Below are 16,779 nucleotides of genomic sequence, written 5' to 3' on the forward strand. Positions count from 1 at the left end.
ATATTGTTGTAAAGTTAAAGGTCAAGTCCACCCCAGAAAAAATGATGATTTGAGTAAATAGAGAAAAATCAAACTAGCATAACGCTGACAACTTCATCAAAATCGGATGTAAAATAAGAAAGTTAAGACATTTTAAATTTTCGCTTTTTCACGAAACAGTGATATGCACAACTCAGTGACATGCAAATGAGACAGACGATGAGGTCCCTCACTCACTATTTCTCCTGTTTTTTATTGTTTGAATTATACAACATTTTACAGATTTGACATCAAGGACCAACTTGACTGAACCATATAGTATTAAACAATGCTAATTCCACATGCTCAGGGAGGAATTAATCGTTGATTCACTGCACATTGAGGACTAAATTAGAATATTTCATATTTAATATAACGAAATACTAAAGAAATAGTGGGTGGATGACGTCATCAGTCTCCAAATTTGCATACCGACCAGGGGGCCGTTTCATAAAGCTGATCGTAAGTTAAGAGCGACTATAAGAACGACTGGTGATCCTTTCTTGTGGTAAATGATATTCACCATTGGTGATTATTTAGAGCGTAAGAAAGGTTCACCAGTCGTTCTTAAAGTCGTTCATATCTTACGAACAGCTTTATGAAACACCCACCAGGATGTGCATAACTGATTTATGAAATTAAGCAAACTTTAAAATGTCATAACTTTCTTATTTTCCATCCGATTTCGATGAAATTTTCAGTGTTACGTTTGTTGGATATTCCTCTTTTTATTGAAATCATTTTTTTTGTTGTTGGGGTGGAATGTCATTTAAATATACAAAGTACACTATACTCATAATGAGACGAAATACAGGAAAAAAGACAATTTTCCTCAAGAAATAGTAATTTATTTTCACAAAATAATGTGGCCCCAAAAGATCGTCTTCCAATTATATATAGTACACCCAAGTGTTCATCTACATCAAGAAAACACTTTGACGATGATTTTACCATAATATTGGCAAGTCAATGGTAGAAAAAGAAAATCACAGAATGATCAGACATACATTTCATACCAAAGAACAAAAGAACATATTAAAGACGTGATGTGTCAATCATAGTTACTGATGTCGTCATGATTAATACCTCGCAAGTGTACCGGCTGTTAGGCTCCAGGAGAAAAAAATAGAAGATAAGAAAAATAAAAGAAGATATGGAAATGGGTATGGAAATGGAGGATACGGATGCGGAAAATAAACTAAAGAGCGAGGGACAGAGAGAGAGAGAGAGAGGGGGGGGGGGGGGCAGCGAAGGAGAGAGAGTGTAATTTGCGTGCCTATGTATGTAAGTATGTATGTATGTATGTGTGAGTGTGAGGGTGTGTGTGTGTGTGTGTTGAGAGATAATGGGGGTTACAAGAGATAGAAAGAGGTAGAAAATAAGGGATATGGGTGATACATACTAGAATGAGGAAAAGGGAAGGGACAGATGCACAGATAGATAGACAGAGTAATGGGGAGAAGGAAGTGGGAGCATGGGCAAAGTCTGTTTAAGTAACAGACAGTAAGGGAAGGAATACCCTTTTACAGAGCTCAAATCTATTACATCAGATTATTCCTCCTAACTAGAGATAATAAGTTAACGTGCAAAGCTAATAAATTAATAACTAAAATAAGATACATGTATCAATCCCTCTTATTCACCGACCACGAATATGAAAAAAATGATTATAATCATTGAAATGATTAATTAACATTTTCATATCAATTACATTGAATTATCTAATAAAAATCAATACATTTTACACAGGCTCATGATTACTTACTTTGGTTATATACAAATACTTCTGATCAATTAAAAAACATTGAGAAAGAGTATAGAAGTATAATTTGCGAGAGTACATGATCAATAAATATATAATTTACAAAATATACGATTCATTCATGAAACATCAATCGTATGAAACACACGCCATCTATACATACAATATAATGAATAGTCTCACCCACTCAACAATTAACATGGCACTTGAAGCATGTATGTCATAAATCAATCTAATAAATTACGTACATTTATGCTTTGAACAAAATAAGAATTACAATACTAAGCAAGAAACCACTAAGAAAAAGACAATGCACTACACAACTAGGCAAAAATGGCAATTTCTACTGGCGCAAACAATACTACGACAAAAATACATGTATTAGAATAATAGTGTTCAATGAAGGTTTCATAAGCGCATTAAAAAAAAAATTCAGCTTCATTTTCAAGTTACCGTGGTAACTACACCATCGAAGTATTGCTTGATGAATGATCGGCATCTTCAGTCAGGGCATTGATATTCTCTCTGACAAAGTAATGAAAGCAAAAACAAAACAATACAATAAATTACATTACATCGATCGTTCACTGATGTAAGAATGAAACATTAATGTGAACATCTTCTCAAGGATTACACGAAACGGTTGAGAATTGAGAAAGCAAAGGAAGTAAATGCTACAAGTTTACATAATAAGAAAACAATAATTTGGAAATCATTAATAGAAGAGTAATAATGGTCTTAAAGTGTATTTTTAAAATCGCTGCATTTATTAACTATCAACACGTTTCACAACAATTGTGAAAAAAAAACACACACAACATATAAGTAATTAAATTGCATTAATAAATCTAAATATAGGGAATTATGGTTTTCAAGCGCCAAAACGTTTCGGTTCCGACGTTATGCGCTTGTTAAGCTCATCTGATTTAATGACGGGAAAATAGTTGCAATAGCCTAAAAAATGCAATGCTTTACCGCGCAGTCACATTTCCCCCGAGTTGAAAACAGCTGTTTTGATATTTTTGTACCAGCTACATATAGGTGGTTTGATAAAACGGCTGTTTTCGACTCGCCGTACGGCCGCCGTAGGGGGAAATGTGACTGCAGCATTAGTCACACCACAGAATCCGACTCATAACCGACCGATGGTATGTCATTGGAAAACAATCAGAAGATATGTGATACCGGTCTTGGTTTGGACACCACCAATCTCCTTCATTTTCACTTCATATCTTATTATATGTATAACTGATTATGCTAGATTCTCTTAGGAATAGGGGTCTAGCTCACTTTCACTAAAAGAAGCTAAGATTCCATTCATAATCAACTCTTACACAAGAAATGGAACCAATTGCGACACAGTCACACCAATGAAACCGACTCCAGACCGACCAATGGTATAACGTTGTTTTCCAATGTCATACCATTGGTTGGTTTGGAGTCGGTTTCACTGGTGGACTGTGGCATTATCTTAGACATAAATGACATACGTCTCTAGAACATCTAGAATTCAGAATGAGAGTATTGGTAAACCCTTACCTTTCTCTCCATTGGGGCAAGGGTAAAACATATGGGGAGCGTTCCATGAAATGTTTTATTAATGATTTCCCAAGACTGTGGCATTTTGTTAGCCATGACATAGGTCTCTAGAACATCTAAAATTCAGAATGAGGATATTGGTGTACCCGCAGCTGCTCTTTCCCTTCTCTCCATTGGGGCAAGGGTAAACACATATGGGGAGCATTCCATGAAATGTTTTATTAATGATTTACCCAGACTGTGGCATGATGGTAGACATACATGACATTGGTCTCTAGAACTTCTAGAATTATGAATGAGAGTATTGGTGTACCCTTGCCCTTCTCTCCATTGGGGCAAGGGTAAACACATATGGGGAGCGTTACATGAAATGTTTTGTTAATGATTTCCCCAGACTAATTTACCTTCAGCCAATCAGATGCAATGATTTGCAGTAGCTGATGATAGTTGGTGAAAATCACTGACTGTTTATGATGAACACTATAACTGTCATGACCGCATATGATACCTCAATACAAAATCAGATTGCTTTTGAGAATAAATGTAATCTTAAGTAGAAAGTAACTTGACATAAAAAGCAGAAGCTAATTGAATACTTTAATTGATTAAAATGTAGACTTGTAAATATAAGCATTTCAGATTACCATGTGAAAACATTAAACAGGGAACAGCTAAATGATTATTTTGGACATTGTTTAAGAAGGAAAGACAAACCTAGAAGATAACATTCGCACGAAACTTATAACTTGTACTCATAAGAACACTTAGAATTGCACAAAATGAATAATAAATTTCGAAATGCATATCACATTATCATTCTATCCTTGTTAAGGGATGAATAAAAAAACACTTTAGCGGCTCTTGCTTTTTTCGGAGTTGACAATTTTCTTTTTGACGATACTTACAAAGAGCTGTGAACTTTACAATAAAATTCTGACGATTGAACGAAACCACTGGAATTTCATTCAATCAACTTATCATGAGTAATAAATCCAAACATGCGAAAATGCCAACACAATAGTTGACTTAGTCATGTAACATAAAAATGGAGAAGTCTTGACGCAACATTGACGCATTTCAGAGAGAGAGAGAGAGAGCGAGAGGGGATCACGCGTGTCTACACTTATAAAACGGAATGCTTCAGATTTCGCATTAACTTCTTGTAGAAGTCTTACTGTTCACCAGTCATAATCAATAAAAAGAGAAGAAAACTTCTTTTTTTCTCATTATTAAAAGTCAAAGTCATCATCGTCAAGATCCGAGCCGTACGGTTGCATGGCTTCCTTTTCCTTGTAGTCTTCTATCCGCGGTTCCGGTTTGAAGACTTCATCTTCGGATCCGATTCTTGTCACGCATCGCGAGAGTTGTTCAAGAATTATGGAAAGACGTCGGTCCAGAGCTTCAAGGTGCTCCTCCACTATGACTGGGGCTATTCTATCGGTTGCTAGCGAATCTCTCATGACATCACTTAATCGATATCTGTCTGACGCAAGAAGCTTGAGACGTTCGTGCGTAGACCGTCGTAATCTATAGAAATATTAACAACAAACATAAATGTCATTGTCATGAATTTGCTAATCGTGCTGTAGATGAAAGGCCAGTTTTAATGAATAATATTTCCCTTTTTAAGATTTACATAGGCCTACTAGCATGAAACGTCTCATCATGATCATTAAGGATCTTTGACATACAAACAGGACAGTAATAAAATGCCATCTCCTTGGAGTATAATAAAAACTGTTTGTTTTCTAGCCCCACCGTCTTTATTGATGGCGGCGATTTGGAGACTATAGTGAGCTAGAAGAAAAACAAATTGCACAATGGGCACCGACGGATTTATCTAGGCTATTTTGTCATATTTTATGAATATCTTAACAAATATGCCTTGTAAGCTTCAATGATAATGATATTATGTTAAGTATTATAGCTCGGATGGTATTCCGAGATACCGACTTAGAAAACTCTTTTCATTCACGGTATTGTCTGCTCAAATACAAAATATATATATATACAACCTTGGAAAGAATATGTTCCTTAAGTTCTGAAGAGGAATCAAGACCTTATGAATAAACAATTGAAGACAACATAAGCAGATATTAATATAAAATTTTGACCGAAATGGAACAGATAAGGAAGTTATACTTCTTGAAAGTTGTACAAACATGCAATCTCTAAACTTGTTTGGATCTCTAATTGGCCGAATTGATATGGCACATCCTCAATTTAAAACACAAAAAAAAACAATAACAAAATACTTAAAAACATTTTCAAGTAACCATCATTTCCTCGGAAATAGCGCCAATATGATAACTGTCTACGTACCTACAACACTGAATTAGAGGAGCCAATATACTGAGTTCATCATGTCTGTGCTTTCCGAATCTGAAATCAGACAAAAAACACATAAAATAAGTTATGATCTACCATGTTGTTGTCATAATAATGATGCAAGTTACTACAATCATATAGCGCTTTAGCGTTGCAAACTATTACCCCAGCTTCAGCACAGCTATCCTGATCTAGCGCACGAGCGTGTGGCAAATACAGATGAACCCCTTTCCCAACAGATGCAAGAGCTGCAATGGAATTTGAACCCCGGACCTTGTGGTTCAAATTCTGGAGACTTATCCACTGAGCCACCACTCCTCTAGATTTTGTTTGAATAATGAATAGCCAATAAAGAAAAAATAAAGCATCTGCATCGTTTTCATACATTTCCGCTAACACCATAGAATGCAAAAATAACCCCACTTCAAGAGCGGCTATCAAAATTTAGGTACTTTTAGTGGGGCACTTCATGTTGAAAATAATATGATTTGACCAGAAAGAATATGCAATAGCAAGCTGATGACATCATCTGCCAACACATAATTTTCTGTTGAATGAAATTTTTGTCATTGAATAATGTAAAAGTAAAACTGACTACGTAGCTTTGATGTGCAAACTTACCACTGCTGAAACTTATTTAGTTACAAGAAAGAGCAAAATACACAAATGCATGACAATATTAAGTAAGTTTGATAACAGGTAATAAAGATTAAAAAAAAAAAGTGGATACATGATATCACCAACCCAATTGCATATCCATGACGACATCCATATACTCACAATGCATTGCTTCACAAAATAATACATTAACTTTGTTATCTTTAATAAGATTTGACATTTTCCTTTTGAGTTTACCTTATTAGTTTTATTCCATTTATTCAGATATCACTTTTCTGCAATACCCTTTAACAAGACTATCGTACACAGAGTAACGCAAACCCGTCATAATTATTATACGTTATTTTAAATGTAATTTTGACCTTTAAGATAAAGAGAGTTTTGGCGAATGAATAACACGAACTCATCCTTATTACAAAAGTCATAGCCGATTAAATGGGTTTTGCCCACATGTGTACGAAAACTGTCATACTTTTTGTCAAAAGTACCTTCTTATTATTTGCCGGTGACATAGTAATCAGATTAAAAATACATCTTCCAAGAGCTCGGTCACACCTCGTCGTGCACTTCATACGTGTCATATGCGAAGAACTTTGTAGAAATTTCTAGCGCCATACGCACGGGTTTTTTTTTCAAGCACGAAGCAGTATACGAAGAACAGCAATGCTGCGAATCACTGGTCACAACCCGTGCTAGTGCACCCTCCTGCGCGTAATTTGCGGCGAGATTTGTAGAGAAACGTTGTGTCGAACGCGCGTCCTTTTTTCATCAATCACGCATGAATATACAGAACGCATACCAAGTGAAACGCACAACTATCGTACCTCCTGTACGTACGTGCTAATTACGTCGAATGCACAAGCAAGTCGAGAAGGTCACGTGAGCCTCATGTCGTTCACCTCCGTATTCGTGATCTGAGGCGAATTTTATAGAAAGCAAGGTCCACACTTTCATCTAGCACGCAGTACTCACAAGAAAGCGTTTGGACATGTTAAAAATCACTGTGTGTGGAAAGTGTTCTTATAAACGCAAGTCATACGCTAGGTCGTCGCACATCCTGCACGCACTTCTCACGTCGAACGCACAAGATCAAAAACGGAACCGTAGTCCGCACCAAGTCGGTTGTGCCTTGCAAGTAAGGCGCTGCGCCTTCGCCTCCCGATAGAAGGCCAATGCTAATAAGTAGAATGGTATAGTCCCGAAAGAAGACGTTATCAGTTGTACGGCTGGGTGTGACCACAATGTCAGACGTATGGATCAGCCAAAATGACAATGACAGTTGGGGTCTTTGCATCGTGGGAGCGAACACTTCCTATCTGCTCAGATCCAATTGCAGGCTGCGATGTATATACGTGCATACAAAGATACGAACGAGTTGCGACCGTAGCTTTAATTAACTTAATAACGACTATTTTTGGCTCAAAATTCAGCTGATTATGAGTAAATGCCATATCAGCTTGAGTCAAATTGAGTCGGATTTATTTTGCAATACAATGCACACTTTATCTTTTAAAAGAGTTAAATGATAGCTAATACAATTCCAAGTTCATTATAATTCCGAAAAAACAAGGGTTCACAATATCAGGTGTCGATAACAACTGAAGCATATCAATAAAAAAATGACTAGCATTTCAGTATTAAGATCAAGACTAGAATGAATATTAAACCATTTTCAAATATCAGAATGATTATAAAACTAACCATCTGCCTTTATTAGTTTCCAGTAAATCCTATTTGGCTAGTGAAAAGACGAAATCAATATTTTTTTTTTTACTTGCGTGTACAAATTGATAGGAAAACGCAATATCGTGACATCTATACTCAAACTAATCAAGAAGGAAGACTCTAAGGTTTCACAGGTGAAACAAAAACTGATTGTTAAAAAATAATTACATGTACAGTCTTGAGCTTGAACCCATCCCTCCTTTCCGGGACATCATAAGCTAGGCTAACCCTGAAAATAGCAAGTTTCTAAGAGTACCCTTCCGGCTATTCTCTGTAGTCAAGTGTTCCTACAGATTGTCGCCACTTCACATTTCAATATTTGGGATCGACAAGAGTGTATACGGGGTTATTGGAATTGAATCATTCCTCTTTTAGGACACCATGAATGAAGCTACAATATTATGTTACATAAAACGATTAAAATGTAGAATAAAAGTGATGCCTTCGCAGCCTCCTATAACCTAACAAGTGGAACGCCTCTGGCAGTCTCGCCTGCATTACGCAATTCGATATAGCATCAGTGCTGCCTTTGAAAAAAAGCTAACGAATTATTATTTACAGAAGAAAACACTAATAAATTATTATGTCCATTGAATCAAAATGACCTTTGACCATGATCATGTGACCTAAGACATGTGTAAAACAATCATTCATACTTGATTACCCTTATGTCGATTTTTTATGAGCTAGATCCATCAACTTTCTATGTTATGATACCATTCAACACATACTCCCAACTCGGCCAGAGTTCATTGACCTTTAAATGACCTTTGATCTTGGCCATGTTCCTGAGACGCGCATAGGGTATTCAGGGATACATTGCTGCTCTTCTCATTATGTCTAAGTTTCATGAACTAGATCCATAAACTTTTAAAACTATGATGACAATTCCACATATACCCCAACATTATCAAAGTTTGTTGACCCTAAATGACCTTTGACCTTCGTCATGCGACCTGAAAATTGCACATGATATTCAGGGATACATGGTTGATCTTATGTCCAAGTTTCATGAACTAGATCCATAAAATTTCAAAGTTTTGATGACAATTCCTCAAATACCCCCAAAATGGCTAAAATTCGTTGACCCTAAGTGACCTTTGACCTTAACCATGTGACCTGAAACTCAGGATCTTCAAGGATACACTATTACCCTTATCTCTAATTTTTCTGAACTAGGTCCATATATACTTTCGAAGTTATGACATTTCAAAAACTTAACCTTGGTGAAGATTTCGATATTAATTCCCCCAACATGGTCTAAGTTCATTGACAATAAATGACCTTTGACAACGCCGCTGTCGCCGTCGGAAAAGCGGCGCCTGTAGTCTCGCTCTGCTATACAGGCGAGACAAAAATGAATAAAGAAAGTCCACTTTTTGTTATCATTTATAATTTGAGACCATCTGATTCTTCAAAATGTATTTTTGGAGGTGAGTTAACATTTACATTTAACCAGGGGAGTGGGAGTTAGACTTCCCTGATTTAAAGGTCAAGTCCACCCCAGAAAAAATGTTGATTTGAATAAATAGAGAAAAATCAAACTAGCATAACGCTGAAAATTTCATCAAAATCGGAATTAAAATAAGAAAGTTATGACATTTTAAAATTTCACTATTTTTCACAAAACAGTGATATGCAAAACTCAGTGACATGCAAATGAGACAGTCAATGATGTCCCTCACTCACTATTTGTTTTGTTTTTTATTGTTTGAATTATACAATATTCCATTTTGACAGATTTGACAATAAGACCAACTTGATTGAAACATATAGTATTAAACAATGCTAATTCCACATGTTCAGGGAGGAATGACTCGTTGTTTCATTTGACAATGAGAGGAAAATTAGAATATTTCACATTTTATGTAATGAAATACAAAAGAAATAGTGAGTAGATGACGTCATCAGTCTCCTCATTTGCATACCGACCAGGATGTGCATATAACTGTGAAATTAAGCGAAACTTTAAAATGTCATAACTTTCTTACTTCACATCCGATTTTGATGAAATTTTCAGTGTTCTGCTCGTTGGATTTTTCTCTTTTTTATATAAAATCAACTTTTTATTGGGATGGACTTGTCCTACAAAAAGGAAAATTCTTTTTCATTTTGTACTTACGCTCTACCATGATCGAGATGGATGGGAAATGTAAAGTTTCCGAAAGCTTCAAATGTCTCGTAGTGATGCCTGTCCATATTACCTATAAAACACAAACAAACAAGAAATTAATATCAATTCAATGTGAGGTACTAACAATATCTAAAGCAATGTTCCAAGTACCAAATATAATTATGACGGACGGGTGAAACAAAAATCAGACGGGTATGTTGGCCAATCATACATTCAGCAGTATATCTGGCTGTTTTATATATCCTCTCATTTCAAGATAATTTTTTTAATTTATTTGTATATTCATTTACTTATTCATTTATTTACTCATTTTTTATTAATCAATCTTTATATTTGTTTATTTATTAATTTGTTATGCATTTTCAAATAAAAAAGATATTTTGAAAATATCAGCAAAATATTTAATTCAATTGCTGCTTTATAAGTTGTTATTCAGAAACACATCACCAGGAGAGTCGAAATACATTTATACCAATATAAAACAAAAACAAGATATATTTCAAAATCATTATAGAAATCACAGAGACCATACCGAGAGTTCATTTGCTGTGTAACAATTTGAGTATTAGTTCTGTTCCTCACAATCACTGAGTAATTATTTCAAAGGAAATTTGAGAAGACTTGTTTACCAATTATGAAATACTTTATATCATGAATAATGTTGACATTGAAAGTGTTCTTGGTAGAAAACTCTATATATCCCTTCCTACTTCCTAATACCAAAAAGATGTTTAAAAGGGGGCAAATCAATGAAACACATTTGAGTAAAATAATGCATCACTCTATCTGTCTATCGTATACTTCATAATTCAACAAGAACATTTGCTTTAATATTCCTTGTTTGTCTGGAATTTCCCCGTTTTTAAATGAAATTCATAAACCCTTACAAAATCAGGTTCAAACTTTATGCTCTCACACAGCAGAGTGTATCAATGAACAAAGCTGTAAACGGCACAGACCGTCATGTCGACAAAGTGTATGTATGTATGCATTGAATAAAAATGATATGATTATCATAATTTTTCTCACTTCTATGAATATATCCTACTTGTATGTACATGGACAAGATTCAGTTGTAAGTTTGTATCATTAATGACTAACATGTCGAATAAATGACGATTTTAGATAATTTCGACAAAAGGTGATCAGGAAAAAATGCTACTATCTTCAATAACCAATAGAAGAAAATCTCGTTCGTGCGATTTGTGTCATTCATTATTCAGCGTTTCGGAAGAGCGAACCAGTTTAAAATAGGAGCGCTGGTTTAATTTCAATTTCTGTATCCAGAAAAATCCACTTATCAGCTGAGCTTGATATCAGGTGCACAAAATTCGTGACCAGTCACAAGAGCCTACTTACACCAGAGGAGCAAACAGCATGGGCGTTAAAAAGTTAAGAATAAATGAGGCTGCACTGCAAAAATTCCGGTGTTGATTTAACACCAGCCCGGAATCTATTACGTCCACACCAGACAAGTGTTAAACAACACCAGTTTCGTTTTGGTCGAACACCAGAAAGGTGTTTATACAACACCAATTAGTATTAAAACAGCATCGGTTTGATTCCAAACTGGTGTTGTTTCAATACTTTTCTGGTGTGGACATAATTATATAGATTCCGGGCTGGTGTTAAATCAACACCGGAGTTTTTGCAGTGTGTTCAGGTTCTCAACAGTGCACAAAATCGTAAGAGAGCAAAGCGAGCAAGGAAACAAAAAATAGTCATTTTTTTCATATAGAATTAATTTGTATTTTTTCATCTCTCTCGAAAAAATATACACCATAAAAACACAAGTTTCTTTTCAGCCTCTTTGGTACTACTTTTGGTACTGTGGAAATCTCTTAAAAGGGGAATTCGTACAGAAGTAATTTTTTCAAAGGTGCGATTTCGCACCTATGTGGCCTGATAGCTGCAAATATAGCTGATAGCTGCAAATATTCTCCCATAAAGATCCTCTCAGCAAAAAATATTTTTCCTTGCTCTATCATTTCCGAAAACTCAATGAACATTAGAACAAGGAGGTAGTAAGGGATATCTACATTTTCCTGTAAAAGTTGACAAAACGTCATTTGCTTTAACTTTGATAAACTTCAGAGATCAAAGGATATGCGCGGGGTGAAACTCTCTGCCGTTTGTACTGGGTTTCCCCCGTTTTCAAGAACTAAAGCTGTTTAATGTGGCTATATTATTTTGCAATCAAGTTTCTTGATCCATCAAAGCAGGCATTAAATTTAGTCCAAGAAATTGACACCTCACCCTTATTCAATAAATCTAATAAATTTTCTTAGCTTCTTTGCTTTGCACGCGCGGGTGGAGGAATTATTTGTCTTTCCTCCATAGAGCCTTCATTCAACATCAATGCCATAGACACTCTAGATTATCATCCACCGTTTCGTTCCGTGGCGACAGGGGAACCTCACTGTCAACAAGTTGCTTACACACTTGAACAGTAATTAAAAGTCACCTATAAATAGCGATGTTTAAATGAGGGAGAATTGTTCACGGCGATGCAATAACTCATACCGAAGCACGATAACTTGTAAACAACTCTTCCCTCTCTTTCCGGCCGTGGTTTACAAAACAAAATTTTCAAGGGTGCGTGTGTGTGCACGTGCAACGCGCGCGTGTGTGAGAGGGAAGTGAGGGTGTGTATGGGTGTGTGAGTTCGAGTTTGAATATTTTATTCTTAAAATCTTTATTAAGGGAAAAGAAGGCTGGATATATTAACTTCATTTCCTGTCTACATCGCTGTAAAATGATTAGTTCAAACAGTCATGCTATAAATGTTGATTTCAATTTAATTAAAAAAAAGGTCTATGGATATCTTAGTATGAAGTCATCTCGCAATTGTTTAAAGGTCAAGTCCACCCCAGGAAAAAGCTGACTTCAATAAATAGAGAAAAATCAAACTAGCATAGTGCTGAAAATTTCATCAAAATCGGATGTAAAATAAGAAAGGTATGACAGTTTAAAGTTTCGCTTATTTTTCACAAAACAGTGATATGCACAATTGGGTGAGTCAGTCGATGTCCATCACTCACTATTTCTTTTGTTTTTTATTGTTTGAATTATACAATATTTCATTTTTTATAGATTTGACAATAAGGACCAACTTGACTGAACAATATAGTATTGAACAATGCTAATTCCACATGTTCAGGGAGGAATTAATCGTTGTATCACTTGACAATGAGGAGAAAATTATAATATTTCATATAATAAAATACAAAAGAAATACAATGTAGTGAGTGGATGACGTCATAGTCTCCTCATTTGCATACCAGGCAGGATGTGCATATAACAGTTTTGTGAAATTAAGCGAAACTTTAAAATGTCATAACTTTCTTATTTTACATCCGATTTTGATGAGATTTTCAGTGTTATGCTTGTTGGATTTTTCTCTTTTTATTCAAATCAACATTTTGTTGGGGTGGACTTGTCCTTTAAGTTGACGTTCGTTGATCTTCAGCAAATGTTTTCTTTATATGGTGGGTTTCACAGTCCGTGTGCCGATGAACAAACGTGTTTTTCACGACTGTTTTTCAGAATCGGATTTTGAATTCTCTATTTCTTTTTTGTCACACAATGGGCACTGACGAAGAGTATGACTTTACCTTTTATTTTTTAGAGCTATATGCGCCGTTTTCTTTTAAAATTCTTTATAAATCTATGGTTTTATTTTATTTTTGTAATGGCATTCTACTATAACTATAAGTAATTATAAATGTATAGACAAAAGAGACAAAGAGTACATCTTTGCGAGATTAAGTTCCCAGCAAATTTTTCCAATGTATATTCCCAATTTTCGACGCGACACCACGTCTTCTTCAGGCCGATTTGTTATAATACGTGGATGCAGGCTTAAAGGGGTACTCCACGCTGAAAATAATACGATTTGAACAGATAAAGAAAAATCAGACAAACAAAACACTGAAAAGTTCATCAAAGTCGGACAAGGAATAACAAAGTTATGGCATTTTAATGATTTGCATTATGCCGCTAAAACAGTTCCAGGCATGTATCATGAATATTCAATGAGCAAACCGATGATGTCATATCCCCACTTGTTCTTTTGTAATTCATTATTATGAAATTAGGTTTATTCAAAGTTTTACTTTCAAGAACTAAAAAAATTGGAATGACAACTTATTTAGTGCATTATATATTCATTACTGCGACTTATTTCATTACAAGGGAGACATATCATTCACACATGTATGAAAAAAATGAAACAATTATGATTTCATGCAATAACATAAGAAAAGGGAAAAGGGATGTGACATCATCAGTCCACCTAATGAATATTCATGACGACGTGTATATAACTGTTTTCACAATTTATTGCTACATTTTAAAGTTTAATAACTTCGCTACTTGTTATCCGATTTTGATGAAATTTTCAGCATCTTGCTCTGTGAATTTCACTCTATTTATTTAGATATAAATACTTTCAGCCCGGAGTATCCCTTTAATGGAGAGGGAGAGAATGAGGCACAATGTAAACGCATTGCCAAATAAAGAATAGAGGACGGGGAGGGAAGAGGGAGTGAGGGGAGATGGGGAGGGATGGAAGTAAGAGGGAGAGAGCGGGGGAGACGAGATGCATTTTTTTATTTGCCGTTCTTTTCTTGTCTACCTCACGTCCGTCTGTACATCCATAGATTTCTTTATAAATGTTAATTGCAAATACTTACCACATTATAAGACACAATACGTTTAATTTCGTGTTCTAATAGTGATTATACGCATAACGATAAAAAAAGCTGACCTGGCAAGCTGAGTGTATTCAGCAATACCTGATTGATAGCAGCATGGACTAGCAACAGACAAAGAATGAAATGACTTTTCTGATTTTCCAGTCTGGTCGGTTTTAAGACATGCTCGTGTTGGAATGCAGCTTACTAAGTCTAGAAATATACAATCAAGACAGTACACTATGTAAAGATAATTAAAACCACGTTTATGTATAGCACATTTGTTCTCATTCTGTTGGAACAGTAATAAAAGATAATTGAAATATATCTATAAATAGGGGGATCGATTTATGAATTGTAAAAAAGGCTGTTTTTACATTACCAGACATCCTGTTTTGAAAATAAAATAGCTGGTGATTTAAGACCATCAATACTTATAGCAGACGGAGACATAGAAGTATAAATTGAAAAAAATAAACAAAAAAACTAAAGAGAGGGGGAGAGAGAGAGCGAGAAAGAGAGAGGGGGGATGAACACAGAATTGAAAGATAATAATGATTATTAAGTAATCAATAAATCCAATAAGGCGCAAGGGCGGGAAAGAAAGACTCAGACGGAGAGAGAGAGAGAGAGAAGGGGGAGAAGGGGGGGGGGTAGGAAGAATAGGGTCAATACACTAAGAAGTGTGCCCTCGAGGCAATTACCAGACAGACACAACAATCTCCTTGAAGTGGTTTCCTGTCTTGGAGGGAACTCTTCAAACACTTTCGCCCAGATAGAAATATATATTTTTCCTTTTACGCAACTGAGGCGCCAGATACGTATCTGCAGAAACCATAGGCTCTTGTATACAATCAAATATGTTTTCATGACAGAATACCGTCAACAGCAGAAGAAAAACACACATTTGCAAACTTGGTTAATGATGGAAGCAGCAGCACATAAACTAGTATCAACTTTAGTTACTATGTTTATTCTCTCGTTTCAGACAACACGCATCAGAGGGTCCCAACTTGAAACACTAAATGTCAATGAGAGTCGCTAAATAAATAAAAAAATCGGATGAAATAGAGTCGGTCATGTAGAAAACTATATATCTCCATGTTTGGCTCACAACGGAAGGAGCGGCACATACCATTATATCAACTATGTTTTTGTTTTGTTATTCTAAACTACAGGTCCTCAACTTGAATACTAAATGTCATGGAATTAAAAGTCGCTAAGTATGAAATATGACCCCCAAAAAACAGTTTTAGGATGAAAAAGTGAAACTAGATATTAAGAAAATAATTTTGTTGTTGCTATTTCTAGTTCACCGTTTAAGCACAAACACAAGAAATGACATCAAATGTTTTCTTTTTATTACGTTGCTGTTGATTTCAAACTACGACTTTAATACTAAATGTCGAAGGATTAAGAAAGTCGCTAAATATGAAATGTGAAAGAAAAGTTTTAGGATGACATACATAGACTAGAAACATAGGGGTGGATGAACTGTTACATCATCGTCTGTCATAAAAGCGGGACTTTCCCGGGATCATGTGATAATCTTCATATAAGGAGACAAAATCTGTTTTTTTCTTTGACGTAGAGATATAAAAAGTTTGATCCTTTATAATTATGTGAAATCTTCATCATCTTTCTCGAATCCGAGTAGAGCGAGAGAGAGGGAGAGAAAGAAAGAAAGAAAGAGAGGGTGCATTGAGAAAAGAACCACATACTGACAGAATTTTCAGTTGACTAAAATCAGCAAGCAACGAGGGGGGGGGGCGCAGGGTTCATAAATGCATGGTAAATCGAAGGAATAGGCATCGAGACAGATACGCAAACATACACAAACATCTACATCGACACACCCTCACACAGACACCCTCCCACCCTCACACACCAATCACACACACTCACACCCCAACATATACGTAGCGGAGAGATCAGTGTTTAGAACCAAAACGTAGGAAAAG

At 35.5% G+C, this 16,779-nt stretch overlaps 1 protein-coding gene across 1 annotated transcript; it reads right to left on the minus strand.

Moving 5' to 3' along the window:
• Positions 1 to 844: 844 nt before the first annotated feature.
• Positions 845 to 10,195, minus strand: LOC129269091 (extracellular serine/threonine protein kinase FAM20C-like). Its single transcript, XM_054906543.2, has 3 exons — positions 10,113 to 10,195; positions 5,642 to 5,701; positions 845 to 4,846 (listed from the first exon to the last, which is right to left on the minus strand). The coding sequence occupies exons 1-3, from the start codon at positions 10,187 to 10,189 to the stop codon at positions 4,549 to 4,551; spliced, it is 435 nt and encodes a 144-aa protein (XP_054762518.1). The 5' UTR covers positions 10,190 to 10,195; the 3' UTR covers positions 845 to 4,548.
• Between the last annotated feature and the right edge of the window lie 6,584 nt (positions 10,196 to 16,779).

This window comes from Lytechinus pictus, chromosome 10, assembly GCF_037042905.1.
Source record: "Lytechinus pictus isolate F3 Inbred chromosome 10, Lp3.0, whole genome shotgun sequence".
Taxonomy (NCBI): Eukaryota; Metazoa; Echinodermata; class Echinoidea; order Temnopleuroida; family Toxopneustidae; genus Lytechinus; species Lytechinus pictus.

What these genes read in the sequence shown, in the direction of transcription:
- LOC129269091 (XM_054906543.2), bottom strand. Translation starts at nt 10,189, where the DNA reads ATGGACAGGCATCACTACGAGACATTTGAAGCTTTCGGAAACTTTACA. An exon ending in CATCTCGATCATGGTAGAGC is followed by an intron (nt 5,702 to 10,112) that starts GTAAGTACAAAA and finishes GTCTGATTTCAG; the next exon opens with ATTCGGAAAGCACAGACATG. An exon ending in CCTCTAATTCAGTGTTGTAG is followed by an intron (nt 4,847 to 5,641) that starts GTACGTAGACAG and finishes ATATTTCTATAG; the next exon opens with ATTACGACGGTCTACGCACG.